Genomic DNA, 19,085 nt, shown 5'->3' with positions numbered 1-19,085 from the left:
CCCTGAAGCTACCAGGACCTTAGTGCTGGTCTGTGGGTCACCAGGGAAAGGTGAGTAAGGGTATCACATAGCAAACCATTTAAATTAGCACTTCAGGCCTCCAATTGGGTCCTTTCAGCAGCCCCCCACGTTCTAGTGTTCCTGTAGTCCTGGCCTCTTCCTCTGCTTAGCTCCTTTTTGTGTTTCTGTGTCTTCTTACCCTTTTCTTCTGGCATTGGGTTTAATCCTATCAGCACCTCACGAAATAATCTGAAATCTGACAGTCCCTGTCTCCCCCCAAAGTTTTGCAATGGCTTTGTAGCTGCTCCCCCAGACTATTCTGAATATAACAACAGCAACAAAATAAAATTATCCTTTAAGCCACAGTAAGTAAGTAAATAAATAAAACAGACAGTGGCTTCTTAAATCATGTATAACCCCTATTATTTACATTTGCTTTTTAGTTTTACTTTAAAAATAAAACATGCCTTTTTCTCAAGTCAAAATAAAAAATGAATACAACAATCAGCATATAATCCTTTTAGATGTAAAGTAGACCCCGTTGCTCCTCAGAACTCCAGGGGTTTTCTCTTTCACTTGGTAAAATCCCAGGTCACTCTGGTTTCAGTCTACCGCTTTTACCCCAGCAGACTGCTTCCTGTTTTCCCTTAAACACGTGGAGCCCATTACTGCCTCAGGTCCTTTGCAACTTGTCAACTCTGCCTGGAATGTTCTTACTCCAGATAACCCATTCCATTCAGCTCTCTGTTCTAATGTCATTTTTTTTTTCCACTTAGAACATTTCCTAACCTCCTTTGTTATCTTATTTTTCATCATAGCATTTATCATTATCTGACATACTATATATTTTACTTGTTTCTTTATCCTCTTTTGATCGCAGGTTGGGAAACTGTAGCATGTGCATGAGAAGTGGCTGGAATGCTTGTCAAAGCACATACTGCTGTGGCCCACTCCCAGAGTTTCTGATTCAGTGATCTGGACTAGGGCTTGAGAATTTGTATTTCAACAAGGTCCTAGAGATACTGATGTTGCTGCTCCATGAATCACACTTTTAGACACCAATGTACCAGAACTACTCTGGCCCATACAGTGGCCACTTACTACATGTGGTTATTTAAATTGAGTTTAAATGAAAAATTTAGTTTGTCAGTCCACTATGTCAATGTATTTCAAGTGCCTAATAGCCACATGTGGTGAGTGGCCACTGTATCAGCACAGATATGGAAAATTTACATATTTCAGAACAGTTGTACAGCACTGCTCTAGAACATAATAAACTACATAGAGATGGATTTCTATTCTGCCACTGGCCCCCGCAGAGTAATATCCCAATATTTACATATCTGGTCCACTTAGCATTTACTTTAGTGTAAGGCATAAGATGGATACATAAATTTTATTGATCAGATGGCTAGTCAATTTTTCATACCCATTGTTGAAAATTCAATTCTTTCCCCAGAAATTTGGGATACCTTTATCATATGTAGTATTAAATTCCCATCTGCGTTTATAGAACTTTCTGGTCTGTTAGATTTGTCTGTCTGGATATAGGAATATTTTCAAGACAGAATTGGCTTCTGGAATTATTGAACAAAGAATTAAACAGAATTATAGAATGAATCAAAGAATAAAGTCATAAACCATTCTATGATTTTTAGTTGCCACTTAAAGAGACATCTTTATTAGAAAATATTTAGGTGGTGGTGAGTTCAAAAGGCATGATGTAGGTCTACTCAGCATGCAGCCTTTTTGCCATGAAGTCTGATATTGTATGCAAAAATTATAGATGACCAAATTGACTGAAGGAATGCCATTATTATAATATTGTTGGCCCATTATGCACTTCTTTTATTAAGTTAGAAAACTAATGTCACAGATAAAAATACAATACTTCATTAAGACATATCAAAACGGTTAAATAAGTATATATATAGATTGTTAAATTCTTACCTTCTAAAAATGGAAAATATCTTTTTCCTTAAATGTTTATATTTTTGTACATAGGAAGATGAAAAATGGTAACACTAATAACTATTTTTATCTTGTTAACTTTTGTGTTTTTCTGGCAGAGATTCTAAAGAATGCACATTTAAGAGGTAAAAGATGTTTATAAGCGTTAGTGGTTTTTACATTTATTACTTGGCACATTTATACATGTAGAGAGAGATACAATCTGAACACACCACCATTTATTCATAGACATCCATTTTGGTTGTCAGTGAAAGTTCTCTCCTCTTCCAGCTTTATTGTATTTATAATTACATTGTATTTACCTAGACGTTACCTAATCTTTTTTAACTTTATTTACTATCAGAGAAAGGTGGTACCATTTCCAAGTCAAGAATTTGTATGTAGCATCAAATTTTTTAAAATTTTTATTTTTTGTTACCAAAAAATAAACTTGGATAATACCATTATGCTAGTCTTGATGTGGATGAAATTTAGTATCTACTACTCAATGCCAAAATTTGGGTGATTATAGACGAATTTACATATGAGCATACTAAGTAGCTCAAGAGGACATAAAACTCCTAAGTTATTATTGTGGAAGCATCTAATAAAGATATAGGGAACATATTTTGAGGACTGAAACATATTCCAGAGAACTTTTTTTTTTTTTTAACTGAGGCACTTAGGTTTTTATTATTTTTCTTGATATATTTATAGTGGGATGCTACTTGTAAGTGGGAGAGGAGAAGAGATGTTAAGAAATGGGCAACAGCCACAGAATTCGAGGGTGAGGTAGGTGGGTGAACACAGGTGATGGTTTGAGGATCCATATAAAGTGTTGTTTAACCTCAAGACCACACAATGTCAGACAACTAACCCTCTTCCAGGAGGAGACTGCCTTTGTGGAAAAGCTAAACCAGAGAGGCCACAGATCAGGGAACTCCACTTAAGAAAGTAGGGATGAGGTGCATATGAAAACAGGTGTACTAAATTAAAAATATCATACTGAATGGTGAGATTCCTAGCCTCATTTCCCTGTCAAGTTCCTGAAAGCCAGTAGCCTAGGTTCATATTATATAGTCAAGAAACTGGAGAATTTTTTACTGACATTTATATTTCCCCATGGGAAAAAAAGAAAAAAAACGGCCACCTGATTACCATCAAATGAAGCCCATCAACCTATACCTTAATTCATGAAAATAGGACTTTTACAGAGTGTTTTAGTGCCTCGGTCTTGAATATGAACTAACAGCTTAAGATCACCAGACATTTGAGGAAAGCACATACCACAGAACATTTTTTAGTGTTCTTTTCTTAAAGGCTGACAATTAAGAAAGACTCAGAGACCACATTGTTCTGTTGTGGGTGTGAATGGAATTTAACACTTAATCACTATTTGACATTATACATTGACTTGGTTACTTTTTAATTGTCAGAGCACAAGTGCCCATAACGTTTTTCTGTCAAGGACCAGATGGTAAATATGTTAGACTTTGTGGGCCATTCAGTTTTTATCACATCTACTCAAATCTGCCGTTGTAACACACAAGAAGCCCTAGCTATTATGTAAACAAATGAGCATGGTTGTGTTCCAATAAAACTTTATTTACAAAATATAAGCCGTGGGCCCACTTTGACCTGCAGATTGTAGTTTGCTGACACTTGGCCTAGTCTATCTAGTAGTGTAGATCTGTGGGAGCATAACACTTTATTGTGTCTCCAAGGGCCTAGAAAATATTAAATGTCCTTTGAATGAATTAAGAAATCTATACTTTACTTTTCTTGAGAATTTTGTGGGCTTCTGTAGATACTCACTGTGCTTTTTAAAGTGCAGAGTGGTGGTAGTTCATTCGTTTGTTCTTTCTTTCTTTCTTTTTTTTTTTTTTTTTAACACCTGAAGCAGTGCTTGATCTCACGACACCAAGATCAAGAGTCCCATGCTCTACAGACTGAGCCAGCCATGTGCTCCGGGGTGGTGGTGGTTCTTAATGCTTCATTTTTATGCGATCTTTGGAATATAACCAGTTTATAAGCCAAAGACTGCTGGTATTCAAAATATTGTAAAGGGGAGCATTTGCTGAACTAAGTGCTCTTGGGTAAGGAAAGGACTTTTCTTAAAATTTATAATAATAGGATGACAACTTGGCAGATAAAAAATACAGATAATTATTAAACCAACACTAGGATCTAAGCTGTTTGAATATTAATCAGGACTTTTTAACTATTATAATTCTGTCCACTTAGTTAGAGAGATACTTGGAGTCCAGGGCCTAGGCTACCATGTATATATCTCCTCCTGCAGTGGGGGAAAAAATGATCTTGTAGCTAGATTTTTAAGTTGCTTTCACACATACTATTTTATAGCCTTGTTTTATCTGCTGAAAACAAAAAGGCTATAAGAAAAATGCTAGGAACAATAACTTTAAACTTAATGAAATTGTTTTATGGACTTTTATGATCACTATTACTTCTGTTTTACAGTAAACCTATGATGGACTTGTTGATATTCCTCTGTGCACAGTACCACTTAAATCCATCCAGTTACACAATTGATCTGCAGTCAGCTGAAAATAATGCCATTAAATTTAAGCCAAACACACCAATAGGAATGTTGGAGGTGGAGAAAGTCATTTTAAAGCCAAAAATTTTGGATAAGAAAAAGCCTACGCCTATAATACCAGAGGTAAGAATGTCACTCTGATTTTGATGTCTCCTGGCAAAAATACTAAATTGATTTTTCAGTCATTATCTGCAGCTTATATTTATTTCAAATGAAATAAAAATGGACTTTCCTGGTTAAATTTGATGTGAACATGGCTATTTTGCTTGCCTTGGCCACTTTGTTAAGGATTCATTTGGTTATCAATCTTTGGATTAACTAGAATTTGGGGAATACTTTTGATTTTAGACACTCTAAAGTGATCTATAGGACCATATCAGAATCTGACAATTTTAAATGATCTACATTTTAACTTACTCTTTTAAAAAGTATTTTTTTTTTAAGATTTATTTATTTAATAGCATGAGTACACAAGTTGGGGCGGGGGAGAGGGAGAGAGAGAGAGAGAGAGAGAGAGAGGGAGAGAAGCAGACTCCTCACTAACACGGAGCCCTCTGTGGGGCTCGATATCACGGTCCTGAGATATGACCTAGCCAAAATCAAGAATCATACACTTAACCAACTGAGCCGCTCAGGTGCCCCAGAAAGATAATTTTATTTAGAGGAAGGTTTTAGAATCTTTTAATGAGAATTTATTTAAGAATTTATTAAAATATTTTTTGGCTTCTCTGTACTTGGTAAAGTGGTGGTTTTAACTTACTCTAAATTGTTAATTCAAGCTATATAATGACTCAGTTTTCTATAATATATGAATTTTAAGCAAAAAATATTTTTTCAAAAATTTTTAACCACTATTTTAATATCAATTATTTATAAAATTGTTCTGTTTCTATAAGCTATAGAGGTAGAATTTTATGGGTTTCAAGAAATATTTTTTTCATTAGGAATGTCAACTTTTTTAACTTCAGGAAATATATAAAGGCCAATATATTAAATTAATAGTTTATTTACATGACTTGAGTATATATATTCTCATATTTTCTTCATATTGTTATGCAGCTTTTTATAAAGTTAAGAATTCTTAACTGTATAGAACACATTTGTGTTCTACAAAATACTGATATTAAGAATTAATTAGGATATTGGGCTATTACCAATCTAGATACATATGTATCTAGGTGGAAATAGTATTTATTTTACAGCATGGGATTATACATGGTGTTTTAGTTTAATGAATACTTGTTAAGCTTTAAGAATCTGCAAACTGTAGGTTTCACTTAGCATGGTAACATGTTTCTAAGTTCCATTTGTATATAAGAGTTAATTACATTAAAATGATATGTTTAAAATCCTCTCAATAATTTTAATTAGTACTAGATATCTAAATCAGGGTTATCTTAATAGTCTTTACTAATATATTAAAATTAGCCAAAGTATTGTCAAATAATAGAGACAGTAGGTAATCACAATAGCTAATGTTTATTTGTTGATAGTTTACTATGTGCCAGACACTATGCTAAGTTTTTTTATATGGTTATCTCATTTATCTTCTTTTCAATAGAGAGTAGCACAAAAATTTTATATTTTAACCAAAATACTCTTTTTTTTCATTGAGACAACAAACAAACCATTAGATAAATATTCCTCAACTAAAGCATAAAATAGAACATGTATAACTCTGTATTATTATGGGTGTTTGCTCATTTTACAATAAATATTTTAGGGAACAAACAGAAATATCAGTAGTATCAGATATGAGGCTTTTATGTTCCCTTTTAGATTTAAAATCTAATACCTTACAGGGATTATGGATTTAATCTAGATTATTTAATCATATTATTTCGTATTCTTAGAAATAATGAAAGAGGGCGCCTGGGTGGCTCAGATGGTTAAGCGTCTGCCTTCGGCTCAGGTCATGATCCCAGGGTCCTGGGATCGAGTCCCGCATCAGGCTCCCTGCTCTTTGGGAGCCTGCTTCTCCCTCTGCTCTCTCTCTCCCTCTCTCTCTCCTCCTCTGTCTCTCATGAATAAATAAATAAAATCTTTAAAAAAAAAATAATGAAAGAATATGCTTCAGGAAAGAAAAATAATAATTTCACACCAAAATAGAAAAATACTGTTTATTGTATGACTGTATAATTGTAGATTCACCTCTTATTGTAGACATCGTTGTAGAAAGTTTTAGTAAATAAATTATGGTAATAACTATGGCTTTAATCTGTGTTTCAGAAAACTGTGAGAGTAGTGATCAATTTTAAGAAAACACAGAAGACAATAGTGAGAGTTAGCCCTCATGCACCACTCCAAGAACTTGCCCCCATTATATGCAGCAAATGTGAGTTTGATCCACTGCATACACTGTTGTTGAAAGATTATCTATCTCAGGAGCCCCTTGATTTGACAAAATCTCTTAACGACCTGGGACTAAGAGAATTATATGCCATGGATGTCAGCAGAGGTAAGACTTTTCGTTTTATTTATTTGACAGGATGTGCATATAAGAACATGTATTGTGTTTATGTATAGGGTTTCTGAAGTTCATAATGGCGAGTTAATGGATCCTATAAATAGAAGTCAATACGTGCCATTGAGAATAAGAGACAATGAAATGTAATAAAATTCAACTTGATTTCAGTTTTTGAAATTAGAATAAAAACTTGTCTTTCTTAGTTGTCATTCACTTTTTACACTTTTCCATCAATCTATGAATATTTTTGGTGGGATTTAACTTAATTCTTTGTGGCTATAAAATTTAAACAGAAAATAAAGATTTACATTTAAATTCATTGTTGTTTTAATCAAGTGTGAATTACTGTAGACTCACCATGGTTTTGTCTGAGTCTTGTCATTCAGATTTCTAAGTTTCTTGACAAATTTTTTTCTAGGTTCACCCAAAATCAACTAGCTTATAAAAATCTAACTCCAAAAATATTTAAATAAAAATAGCTTGCAGTATTAATCTGTAGAAATAACTGAGTGTATTAAAATTTGGAGATCTTAGATAATGTTTGTTTCTATGCTAATAGACAACTGCAAGCTTATTTATTCAATATGAATCTGTTTTATTGGAAACAAAAGTTTAGTGAAGGATTACTTACTACATCCTTTGTGCATTGAGCCCTTCAAACTTTATCCTGAAATTGTGGATTTATATAATCCATAGACAGCTGTTTCAACTCAGTGATGTTTTATACTTGAACAAACATCATCTTTACAGTCAATTTACCGTCTTTTACCCCCTCCTTCTGTAGCCACTTCTGTTACTGCCTTCAATAAATCATCTTTACAAGGTAAGACATATGAATCAGTAGAAAAAATTATAACATGAAATTTCTACTTTTATTGGATAAATTGAAAATAAGCTTCTAATTTTACCTGTTTTCTTAACATTACTAATGTGTACATTCTTTAAGAAAACCTTCGGCTTTTATTTCCGGAAAAATAATTTATAAGCCCTCCCCCTTGATTTCTGAAATTAATACAATAATAATATTTCAATAATTGATTAAAAATATCATCCTAAGAATGTGAAAAACATTTTTTTTAAAGATTTATTTATTTGAGAGCGAGAGAGAGCATGAGCAGAGGGAGGAGGCACAGGGAGAGGGAGAAGCAGGCTCCCGCTGAGCAGGGACCCTGGTGTGGGGCTTGATCCCATGGGATCATGACCTGAGCCAAAGGTAGATTATGTTTAACCGACTGAGCCACCCAGGCGCCCAAGAAACATATTTTTGACTCTCAGACAAGAAAAAATGATTTTGCTGGGTTCTTTAAGTATAGTTCCTGATAGTTTGGTGGTACCATGGAAGGATCTCAGATTATTTACATTGAACAGTTATTCAGAGTAATCAGGGTATATTCATCATAGGGAATTATTGCAGTGTTAAATTGTGAATATAATAAAATGGAAAATGCTCATGCTAGCTTTTAAACCATTTAAGTGTTTTTAATACAGTATATAAAAAAATTTTTACATAAAATTTCTGAAAGGAAGTACATAAAAATTTTTAATACTGGTTACCTTGGGTGGTAGGGCTGTGGATGATTTTTTTCATCCTTTTTTTCTTTATATTACAGAACTTAAGAATGCGAATTTAACTTTATTATAAATTAGCCAATAATAATAAAGTCTGGAAGCCTTTTTCCTCCATTAAAAAAGGATAAGCTCAGATAATTGATTACTATAATAATTACCACTCTACTAAAAAAAAAAAAATAAACTATACACATTATGTGTTATTGGAATCTTCTTTCTTTACCACTTCCAATTTTCCCATAACACAATAAGTCTGTATGAGTAATAGTGTGATTATTTATTATTAGTGGCTTGATTCATGAAGACTAGGTTAATCAAAGGAGCTGGAAATTGTTATGTTCATAAAGCATATACTGGCTAATAATCAGAAGATAGACGTTTTAATCCTGAAACTGCATTAGCTGTCAAACTCATTTAGCAAGCCAATAGGGCAAATAGCTTTTTATCTGTCTGCATCACACTTCCCACTTCTATAATAACAGGTTGGAAAAAGTGGTCTCTGTGCTTTTTTTCCAATAGCAACATCCTGGTACTTGTACTTGGCTTTTGCTCCTACCATTGCCATTCTCTATATACATTACTCAAAGCAAATTCCATAATCTTATTGGCCTCATTTTGAAGGTGTTGAATGCATTGGTTTGTAATAACCCTTCCAGACAAGAAAGTATGTATTTATTTAGAGTACTAAATGTTGTGAATGTAACCTTACAAGATTGGATAAGAAAATTAAAAAAGCTCATTTTACGGTGTCAAAATCTACAAGATCAATCCAAATGCTATACATGCCTCTGCCTCCTTATTTTGTCTGATATTATCAGAAGTCTTAGTACTTTGTATGCAGTTACTTACAGCCTCTCTTCTGGAAACAGGAAACTGTAAATTTGAGTTGTTTTCTAGTAAGCTCAAGTCCTTGTGTTTCTTAGTGTTTAACTCTGACTTGTGGTGATCTCTGCCATAGAGCTGTAAGTGAAGACTTAGCTTAACTAGTATGGAGGATGACAGGGTGCCTGGAAATTGCTTTACCAAAAATAACTTCGCTTATATTTATTGCACTGTACTACCATGTGAAATATCTACATTCAGTTAGTCTTCATCTTAAAATGAAATAACATTTCTTAAAAAAAAAAGGAAAAGCCAAAAGTATTATATATCATCGATGAGTAGATATTATATTGAATTTTACCATTTAATGTCTGTGTGTCTTGGTGCAAGTTATTTAAACTGTGGTCACCAGGGCTTCCGATGTATAATGGGACAATACTATCTGCTTCCATTTCTTTACATTCCCTAACTTAGAAAAAGGACTCAGAATGATAACTTGTGATAATTTCTGATAATCCTCTTTGGATTGTTCTAGGAAAGAAATTAGGCATGTGAAAAAATCTGTAACCATAAAGTGCTATCCACATGTTCATCATTAGTTAGTATTGTCAGTAAACTCGTACAGAATGCATACTGCTTATTTAAAATTTAAAGCATCAGATTTATGAGGTTTTAATTTGTGAAATATTCTTCTTTATCATGTTATTGAAGCATATTGCATTTATATACTTATTGGCATTAACTATCTTTGCTTTCCTGGAGTAGCCCCTATTTTGTCATAATTTATTTAATTTTTAAACATTTTTTTAAACAAAAAGACTGTACATGCAGTCCTAAGAGAGGGGTATATATTTAAGATTTCAATGTATTTAAGACCATACATTTACCTCTAAGTGCTGCTTTAGACATATCCCACAAATTTCAATATACAGTACTTTGTTTCCAATATCACTGAAATTATATTGTGATTTATCATAAAACACATATGTGCTCCTTAGTAGAATGTTTTCAAAACTGATATAGTCCCCACTCCTTGTTTCTCTCTTTCTCTCTCTCTTTTAAAATTTGTATTTCATTTGTTGAAGAAACTGGATCTTTTATCTTACCGAATTTCCCACATTCAGAATTTTGTGGATTGCATCCTTTGGTGCCATTTAACATGTTTCTTGATTGTCTCTATTTCTTGTAAATTGATTGTTAAACCCAGAGACTTGATCAGATTTGGGTGAGATATTTTCAGCAAGAATACTTCATAGGAGGTATTATATATTTCCATTAGTAGCCATGTAATAGCAAGTTACATTTATGTATGTATGTATGTATGTATGTACATAATCTCTGCACCCAATGTGGGGCTCAAACTCATGACCACAAGATCAAGAGTCGCATGCCCTACCAATTGACCCAGCCATGCACCCCACAAGTTATCTTTTTTGATGTTAGCTATCGATAATCATTGCCTGAATCTTGATTAGGAGTTGGAAAATAATCATAATCTGCAAATATTCCTTTAATTATAAATTGAGATATTTCAGAAACAGCAAATTTCCCCTTTCAGCTACTTGTCTACCTAGATAGAATTCATTCAGAAGAGGCAGGAAAAAAGTGTGATTCTTTTCCTTCATCAGTATTTATTTATTTATTTATAGAGATAATTTTTTAAAAGATTTTATTTATTTATATATTTTAGAGAGAGTGAGTGTGGATGGGGTGGGGGAAGGGCAGATGGGCGAGGGAGACCATCTGAAGCAGATTCCCCGCTGAGTGCAGAGCCCAGTGGTGGGCTCGATTTGGGGCTTGATCTCAGGACACTGAGACCCAAAACCAAGTCAAATGCTTAATGGATTCAGCCACCCAGGCATCCCCCTTCATCAGTTTTTAAAATAACAGACTGGTTCCTTAGCAGTACATAGAGGTAAACAGTAAGGATCAGTTATTTTTTCAGCATCACTACAAATCATGGAATTAAACATATGCAAAATGTTTCCATTTATTGAGTAGTTCTATGATGCCCAAACTGTCCTGACCTTGGCCAGTAAAAACGATATCTGATTGATTCCTGTGCCCTTTTAAAATGACCCCAGTGGACTCTGATTTCTTTCTCTTTGCTATAATTAGAAATTCCAGACTCGTCTTTACAATCCTTGGTGTGGACAAAGAATCAGCCGTTCTTATGTAATTGTGGTCCCTTTTTAGTGGGAAAAGGTGTTTAGAGACCATCTGGGCCAGGGCTACTCAGCACCACTGGATTTGTCATTGTTGTAGGCCTTTTCAGTTGACATTAGGAAATACTTTTTGGAAAATGGAATGTTAATACGTAATCATGAGGTTTGACATTTGCCATTCTGATTAAAATGTGGTTTCTTAATTTTGACACTATTGACATTTGGGCTTGGATGATCCTTTTTTGTTGGGGGTCTATCTTGTGCATTCTATTGTGTTCAGCATCATCACCGGCCTCTAAGATGCTGGTAGCACATTCTCCTGCTCTACCCCTAGTTGTGACAATCAAAATTGTCCCCAGACAATGTCCAGTGTTCTCCGGAATGGGGGTGGGGTAAGATTGCCCCCTAGTTGGGAACCAGCATATTGAAGAAATAATGTTTTGGAAACACTTAATAAAGTACTAAGTAATTACAGTGAATCATGTTTTAGAGAATAAAATATTTCATAATTGTTTAGCTCTGAGACAAAATAAAAATTCAAAATAAAGGGACAAACTGTCGATAGCTTCATATCTCATTTAATTCAAAGTGTCCATTTTACTTCTGAAATGTTGGTAATTATGGATGGAACAGACTCTGAGTCACAAAGAATTGGGTTTATGTCCCATCTCTGTCATTGCTTGATGGTTGGCCCCACGTATGTATATTCGTTTCTTAATCTTCAGATTGCTCTGCTGTGAAATAGGAACGATAATAGTAAAACTTCCTTGTTGCTTTGAGAATTAAATAAGATATAAGATGCCTAGCAGAGTGCATGGTTCATAGTAGACCATAATTAGTAGCTTTCATCATTATATAAATTTTTCAAGGCAAAGAAACTGAGGGAAAACTTGGAGGTAAATCTACAATCCCATTTACATAAGTAAGAGGCTTTTCTTCTATTTTAGAATCCTGCCAAATATCACAAAATCTAGACATTATGAAGGAGAAAGAAAATAAAGGGTTTTTCAGCTTTTTTCAGCGCAGTAAGAAAAAGCGGGAACAGGTAAGTATTTTCTTATGTAATATTTTATAAGATTCTTCTCATCTGTTTTTAATTGCATGTGCGGTGCTTTTATATCTTGAAATGACCTATAGGTTTTGCCTTTTCATTCTTTATTAGACTGCAAGTGCCCCTGCAACTCCTCTAGTAAATAAGCATCGCCCAACTTTTACAAGGTCCAATACCATTTCCAAGCCATATATTTCAAACACCCTGCCATCGGATGCACCCAAGAAGAGGCGGGCCCCACTGCCTCCAATGCCAGGGTCTCAGAACGTCCCCCAGGACCTTGCTCACATCCAGGAGAGGCCAGCTTCTTGTGTAGTGAAATCCTTGAGTGTGGACGAAACAGAGAAGGTACATAATTGTGTTTTGTTTTGTGTTTTTAGGATGGGGCAGAGGACCATCTATTTTTCCTCTTGGCTTTTCCACATAGATTGCTAATAAGATTAGTAACAGTCACTAATACGTAATAAGATGAATAACTTGTTATTGATAACATTGGCACTGGGAAGAGTTTACATATGTATCGTTCTGTGATGCAGTAAAGAATAAATGTGTCAATTTTAAGTAACTTTTATCTTTAAGCAAATAAATCACCCATAAACCTTAAAGTCCTGGCTTACTAAGGCCCAACCAGAGGTGCTTGCTTGATGCATGTATTGGGAATGCAAATACTCAGTTTTGAACTTTTTGTTAACATAGCACCAAAGTCTTTATGTTGCATTCATGGGTTTCTAACTAGATGTATCTTCTTGACCTGACTCTGGGATTCTCACAGGGAAATCCGGGTGTCTTGTTGGTACATAGACACTCTATAGTTTAAAAAGAAAAAAAGGTATTTTTATATAGAATATATTGCAGTTACTTTTATATACTCTTATGTTCAAAGCAGTGTTCTGGGTATTTCTTTTCCCCATACTGACTTATTGCTTCTTTGTACTCCCACATTTCCCTGGACTATGCTGTTTTGTGGAAATCCATTTGCAAACTACTTTTCATGCCTATAAAATGTGTACATTCTTTGCTTTTTTTCATGTGGACTATAAATGAAGTTTTAAGTAAACATGATTAAACATGAGACTATATATTTTGTTGCTTGTAATCAGACAAATTATTCAAGTAGCTTTGAGAGCAAATTTTATTTTGAGATATTTGAGACACTGAGAAGTTTTCTTGTATCTACTTGAAGGGTTTTTATTTCCCCTTGGAAGTTTAGTAAACTAAATGCTTAAGTAAACTAATGCCTCCCAACCAACTAATAAACTTTTCTGTGTTTTCTTAACTTTAAATATTTTTAAATGTAGTTTTTTAAAGATTTTATTTATTTATTTGACAGAAACAGCGAGAGAGGGAACACAAGCAGGGGGAGTGGGAGAGGGAGAAGCAGGCTCCCCGCCGAGCAGGGAGCCCAATGGAGGGCCTGATCCTAGGACCCTGGGATCATGACCTGAGCCGAAGGTAGACACTTAACGACTGAGCCACCCAGGCACCCCTTAACTATAGTTTTTAATTGTAATTTATAAACTATCATATGTGCCTTTAGAAAGTAAATAGCAAGGTGGCTGGGTGGCTCAGTAAGTTAAGCGTCTGCCTTCAGCTCAGGTCACAATCCTGAAGTCTCAGCATCAAACCCTGTGTCAGGCTCTCTGCTCAGCAGAGACTCTGCTTCTTCCTCTGCCTGCCTCCCCCCTGCCCCCCGCCATGCTCATGCTGTCTCTCTCTCTCTCTCTCTCTCTCTCTCTCTCTCTCTCTCTCGTTTGCTCGCTCTCGCACACTCTCTGTCTCAAATAAAATCTTAAAGAAAAAAAAAAGAAAGAAAATAGCAACCAGGGTAGAAATGAACAAAAAAATGCTTAAACTCAGTAGGTATTTGAAAAATCATCTATTAAGCTGTCTTCTTATAGAAATAAAATTTTCTTGTCTAATGTCTCTGGTATAAAGTCTCACCTTAAAAATCAGGAGGATAGTTGTATTTCCAAATGATAGAATCATTTGCTACAAAGTTTTCCAAAGTAACTACTTGGTAGTTGGGTGAAGGGTTACAGAAGAGGCAACAGGAACCATGTTCAAAGACATGGGAATGTGAAGACTATGGCATGCCTGGGCATGAACAAGAATCAGAGATTGAAATTGAATGAGATGAGCAGAGGCCAAGTCAGGGTCTCCAAAGACTTCATTTTGTGGATGTAACTCCTTTACATTTCTTCATAGTAAGTCATTTAAAAGGTAGCACTTTCAGTATTGTTTTAAATTTTTAATTACCAAAGTCTGTCTTTTCTTTATGTAGAAATAAATCTTAGCTCCTTGTCACAAATCTTTATTCCCGGTGACCTCATGCATTCTATTTCAGTAAACTTCCTCTGTGCTTGGACCTGAAGAGGGTCTACATTGTCCGAGAAATAGTCTGCTTCTTAAAATTCTAGACTGTGTTTCCAGTGGCCTCACCAAAAGCCATTTCTTTTGATTCTCACCCTCTGCTTTATGACCAGTTGATGCTCCCACGTTAAGTAATCTTTTTTTTTTTTTTTGTATGTTGCCTTTGGCAAACTGGACATCTTTATGTAATTTTCTAATTATTTTTTTCTTTTGATCTGGACATCTGGGTAGTTCTTTGATGTATTGTTAAGTAGAACCCAGAATTATTTGTTCCTCTCTAGAGAAGCTGAAGAACCATTTTTTATTTCTTCATTATAACAATTAAGCCATGGTTCGGGGTGTGTGTGTGTGTGTGTGTGTGCGCGCGCGTGCACATGCGTGTATGTGAACTCGTGCTTTCCTAGGCATCTCAGCACTTATTTCCTTAACTTCTTCACCATATTTGATATGCCAGATCACCCCTTTGGTCTTGATTTTTCTCTCTTCCTTGGGTCTGATTCTCTTTTTATATCTCAGCACTCTTTTTTTCTTGCCCCCACTTCATTTACCTGTTTTCTAAATTTGGAGGTACCTGAATCCATGGTCTTAGCCCATATTTACTATACTCTTTCAGAGAAGATGTGTTCTTTGTTGAGTTCTCAACTGTAGTGGTTTGAATAGTGTCCCCCCAAAAGATATGTGCAAGTCAAGGATCTAGAGATAAGATCATTGTGGACTTTAGGCTGGGCCCAGATCCAAAGACTGCTGTTCTTGTAAGCGGGGAGGCGCATGCACAGAGATAGAAAGGAGAAGGTCATGTGCTAATGCAGTAGAGATTGCAGTTATGCTGCCATAAGCCAGGGAATTCTAGGAGCCACCAGAACCTGGAAGAGGCAAGGAAGGATTTTCCCATTGTACTTTCAGAGAGCTATGGCCCTGCCAACAGCTCGATTTCAGACTTCTGGCTTCCAGAACTATGAAAGAATAAACTTCTGTTGTTTTAAGCCACTCGGTCCCGGTAAGTTGTTACAGCAGCCCTGGGAAACTAGTATATCAACTTTGTAATTCCAATCCCAATATTTTATTCCAGTTGCAGACTGAAGTCATGGTTACTTATTTACTCATCACTACCTGGAAATCAGCATACTGAAAATCAAGCTTTATTTTTGTTCTCCCAGATTTAAAAGCTCAGGATCATTTTCAGTGTGTTTTCTTTTTATTTTTGCGTCCAGTTAGTGAGTCCTTCATTCAGTCTCCCTTCCTTGTCTTTTCTTGTCCCCTTTCCTTCTGCTGTAGTCATGCCAGAGGGAAATCCATGGTGCAGAGTAAGAAGACCAGGACTTATCTTCCCAGTTCAGAAACTTTGCAACTGGCAGCTGTTTTTGAGGCATTCAAGGCCCTCTACAAACCAGTCAAAATGGGGGGGGGGGGGCAGTTCTACTTTTCTTTCCTTCTTTTCAGCTTTGTTGAGGTATAATTGGCAGAGAAAACTATAAGATATTTAAAGTGTACATTGTGGTGATTTGAAATACATATACATTGTGAAAGAATTCCTGCCATCTGGTTAATTAACACATCCATCACCTCACATATTTATCTTTTTTTTTTTTTTTTTTTTTTTTTGAGAGAGAGAGAGAGAGTGTGTGCGCACCCGAGCGTGAGTGTGCACGCAAGCCCGGGGGGGGTGGTGGGGGACAGAGAGAGCAGGAGAGAGAGATCTTAAGCAGGCTCCATGTCCAGCTTGGAGCCTGATGTGGGGCTGGATCTCATGATTTGGAGATCATGACCTGAGCCAAAGTCAAGTGTCTGTCGCTTAACTGACTGAGCCCCCCAGGTGCCCCTCTACTGCTTGTTTTATGCTTAAGATAAAAAAAATAGTCATTATTACTATAGACATTTTATATTAAACAACTTAGTTTTGAATTTGAAGCTTTAAAAAGGCACTGTTTTTGATGATTGAAAGTAATAGGCTGGGAAAAAGTATCTGGAAAAAAATTATTTTCAAATCCCTGAAGAATTTTGGATATATTCTTGTCCTAGAGATTTTTATTGTTCAGGAGTCAGAATAAGCCACAAGGGTGCGCTGTTTAACAGACCTACAACAGTCTGATTTTTACACTTTCTTTCCCCCACCAAAGCATCCTTTAATAGAGCAGAAAGAAAATAATGGAAATAGTTACATTATATTAGAAATAGCAAATGCTTATCTCTTGTGTGTGAAGTGTCAGAAAATAGAGCTAGAGAGATAAATAACAGTAATGCATAGCAAAGTGATTTCTAATTAATGCAGTTTTCTTCATTTTGAGCTTTCACTTCATGTTAGCGTTCTCTCAAGTAGTCATTGATATTCTGTTTGCCTTACACAGGCTTACAGATAAGTCAGTCTACCTGTAGCTTGTAAAAAATCTTGTTCACCACGTCTATTTTATGCTTTTTGGCTGTCAGTATTTAATAATTAATCTCATTTCTGTAAGGCATTTTCTCCATACTGGCAAATTAAAGTATTGGATAGTGATTTTGGAGCTTAAACTGAAACTCTTCACATAAAAGGCGGTTGGTTTTCTGAGCTAATTTTGGCAACTGATTGTGCAGTTTCCAAAGAGGATTCAATAAAAATCCAAGTCAGTAAAATAATTTATCCTAACCTGTTTTTTTTTAATTTTTTTATTGTTATGTTAATCACCATATATTACATCATTAGTTTTTGGTGCAGTGTTCCATGATTCATTGTTTGTTCATAACACCCAGTGCTCCATGCAGAACGTGCCCTCCTCAATACCCATCACCAGGCTAACCCATCCCCCTACCCCCCTCCCCTCTAGAACCCTCAGTTTGTTTTTCAGAGTCCATCATCTCTCATGGTTCGTCTCCCCCTCTGACATACTCCCCTTCTCTTCCTCTCCTGTTATCTTCTTCTTTTTCTTTTTTCTTAAAATATGTTGCGTTATTTGTTTCAGAAGTACAGATCTGTGATTCAACAGTCTTGCACAATTCACAGCGCTCACCATAGCACATACCCTCCCCAATGTCTATCACCCAGCCACCCCATCCCTCCCACCCCCCACCACTCCAGCAACACTCCGTTTGTTTCCTGAGATTAAGAATTCCTCATATCAGTGAGGTCATGTGATACATGTCTTTCTCTGATTGACTTATTTCACTCAGCATAACACCCTCCAGTTCCATCCACGTCGTTGCAAATGGCAAGATCTCATTCCTTTTGATGGCTGCATAATATTCCATTGTGTATATATACCACATCTTCTTTATCCATTCATCTGTCGATGGGCATCTTGGCTCTTTCCACAGTTTGGCTATGGTGGACATTGCTGCTATAAACATTGGGGTACACGTACCCCTTCGGGTCCCTACATTTGTATCTTTGTGGTAAATACCCAGTAGTGCAATTGCTGGATCGAACGGTAGCTCTAATTTCAACTGTTTGAGGAACCTCCATACTGTTTTCCAGAGGGGTTGCACCAGCTTGCATTCCCACCAACAGTGTAGGAGGGTTCCCCTTTCTCCACATCCCCGCCAACATCTGTCGTTCCCTGACTTGTTAATTTTAGCCATTATCCTAACCTGTTTTTTTTGGAACAGTTTTGCAACTAAAATTATTTGATCCTCCTAAAGAATACATTTTAAAGAATACATAGTTTACTGTCATTGCTGTCATATTGTTTTTTTTCATGTTCCTAAATTTCTGTGTACTCTTTTACATTTCAAGCCTTGTGTCCTGTTCCTTATAAAGGTGAATATACTGTCTTCTATGGAAATGTTCATTTGCAGAAGAAAACTATCCAATTAGAAATTTTCCAGCAGTTTTTCTCCAATTTCTTTGAGCATTTTGTGAATATGATTCTGCCTAAAGATTAGAAATGCCATTTATGGAACAACATGTGTAATGGATGGTTCCTACTGTTTTTTACCTAAACCGTATCGCATGTATTACTATATAAATGCATACAGTTATTTACAATAAGATTATATAGTTATTTATACAGATTGTCATTTATTTCACACATGACAGAAGTCAGAAATGCAATGACATTGACTTAAATTGAAAATCACTTAGAATTCTGGGATTGAAACTAAGTTCAGAAATCCAGTATTTGTACCATGTTCGCTGACCAAATTTCTGTGAGGAGCACA

General features: G+C 35.5%; 1 protein-coding gene across 12 annotated transcripts in view; it reads left to right on the top strand.

Annotated features, from left to right (window-relative positions):
* COBLL1 (cordon-bleu WH2 repeat protein like 1) overlaps nucleotides 1-19,085 on the top strand; it is a 159,254-nt gene that overhangs the window by 106,632 nt on the left and 33,537 nt on the right. For 10 of the 12 annotated variants that reach the window (XM_027589858.2, XM_027589857.2, XM_027589855.2 and 7 more), the window contains 5 exons: nucleotides 4,432-4,633; nucleotides 6,740-6,968; nucleotides 7,762-7,800; nucleotides 12,481-12,578; nucleotides 12,696-12,932. In XM_027589858.2, the coding sequence (XP_027445659.2) occupies nucleotides 4,432-4,633; nucleotides 6,740-6,968; nucleotides 7,762-7,800; nucleotides 12,481-12,578; nucleotides 12,696-12,932 (805 nt within the window). The remainder of the gene's footprint in view (nucleotides 1-4,431; nucleotides 4,634-6,739; nucleotides 6,969-7,761; nucleotides 7,801-12,480; nucleotides 12,579-12,695; nucleotides 12,933-19,085) is intronic. The other 2 variants (XM_027589861.2, XM_027589856.2) reach the window with 1 other exon arrangement.

This window comes from Zalophus californianus, chromosome 3 (assembly GCF_009762305.2).
Source record: "Zalophus californianus isolate mZalCal1 chromosome 3, mZalCal1.pri.v2, whole genome shotgun sequence".
Taxonomy (NCBI): Eukaryota; Metazoa; Chordata; class Mammalia; order Carnivora; family Otariidae; genus Zalophus; species Zalophus californianus.
The sequence above is the reverse complement of the archived record's forward strand: the minus strand, read 5'-3'. Positions and strand labels throughout refer to the sequence as shown.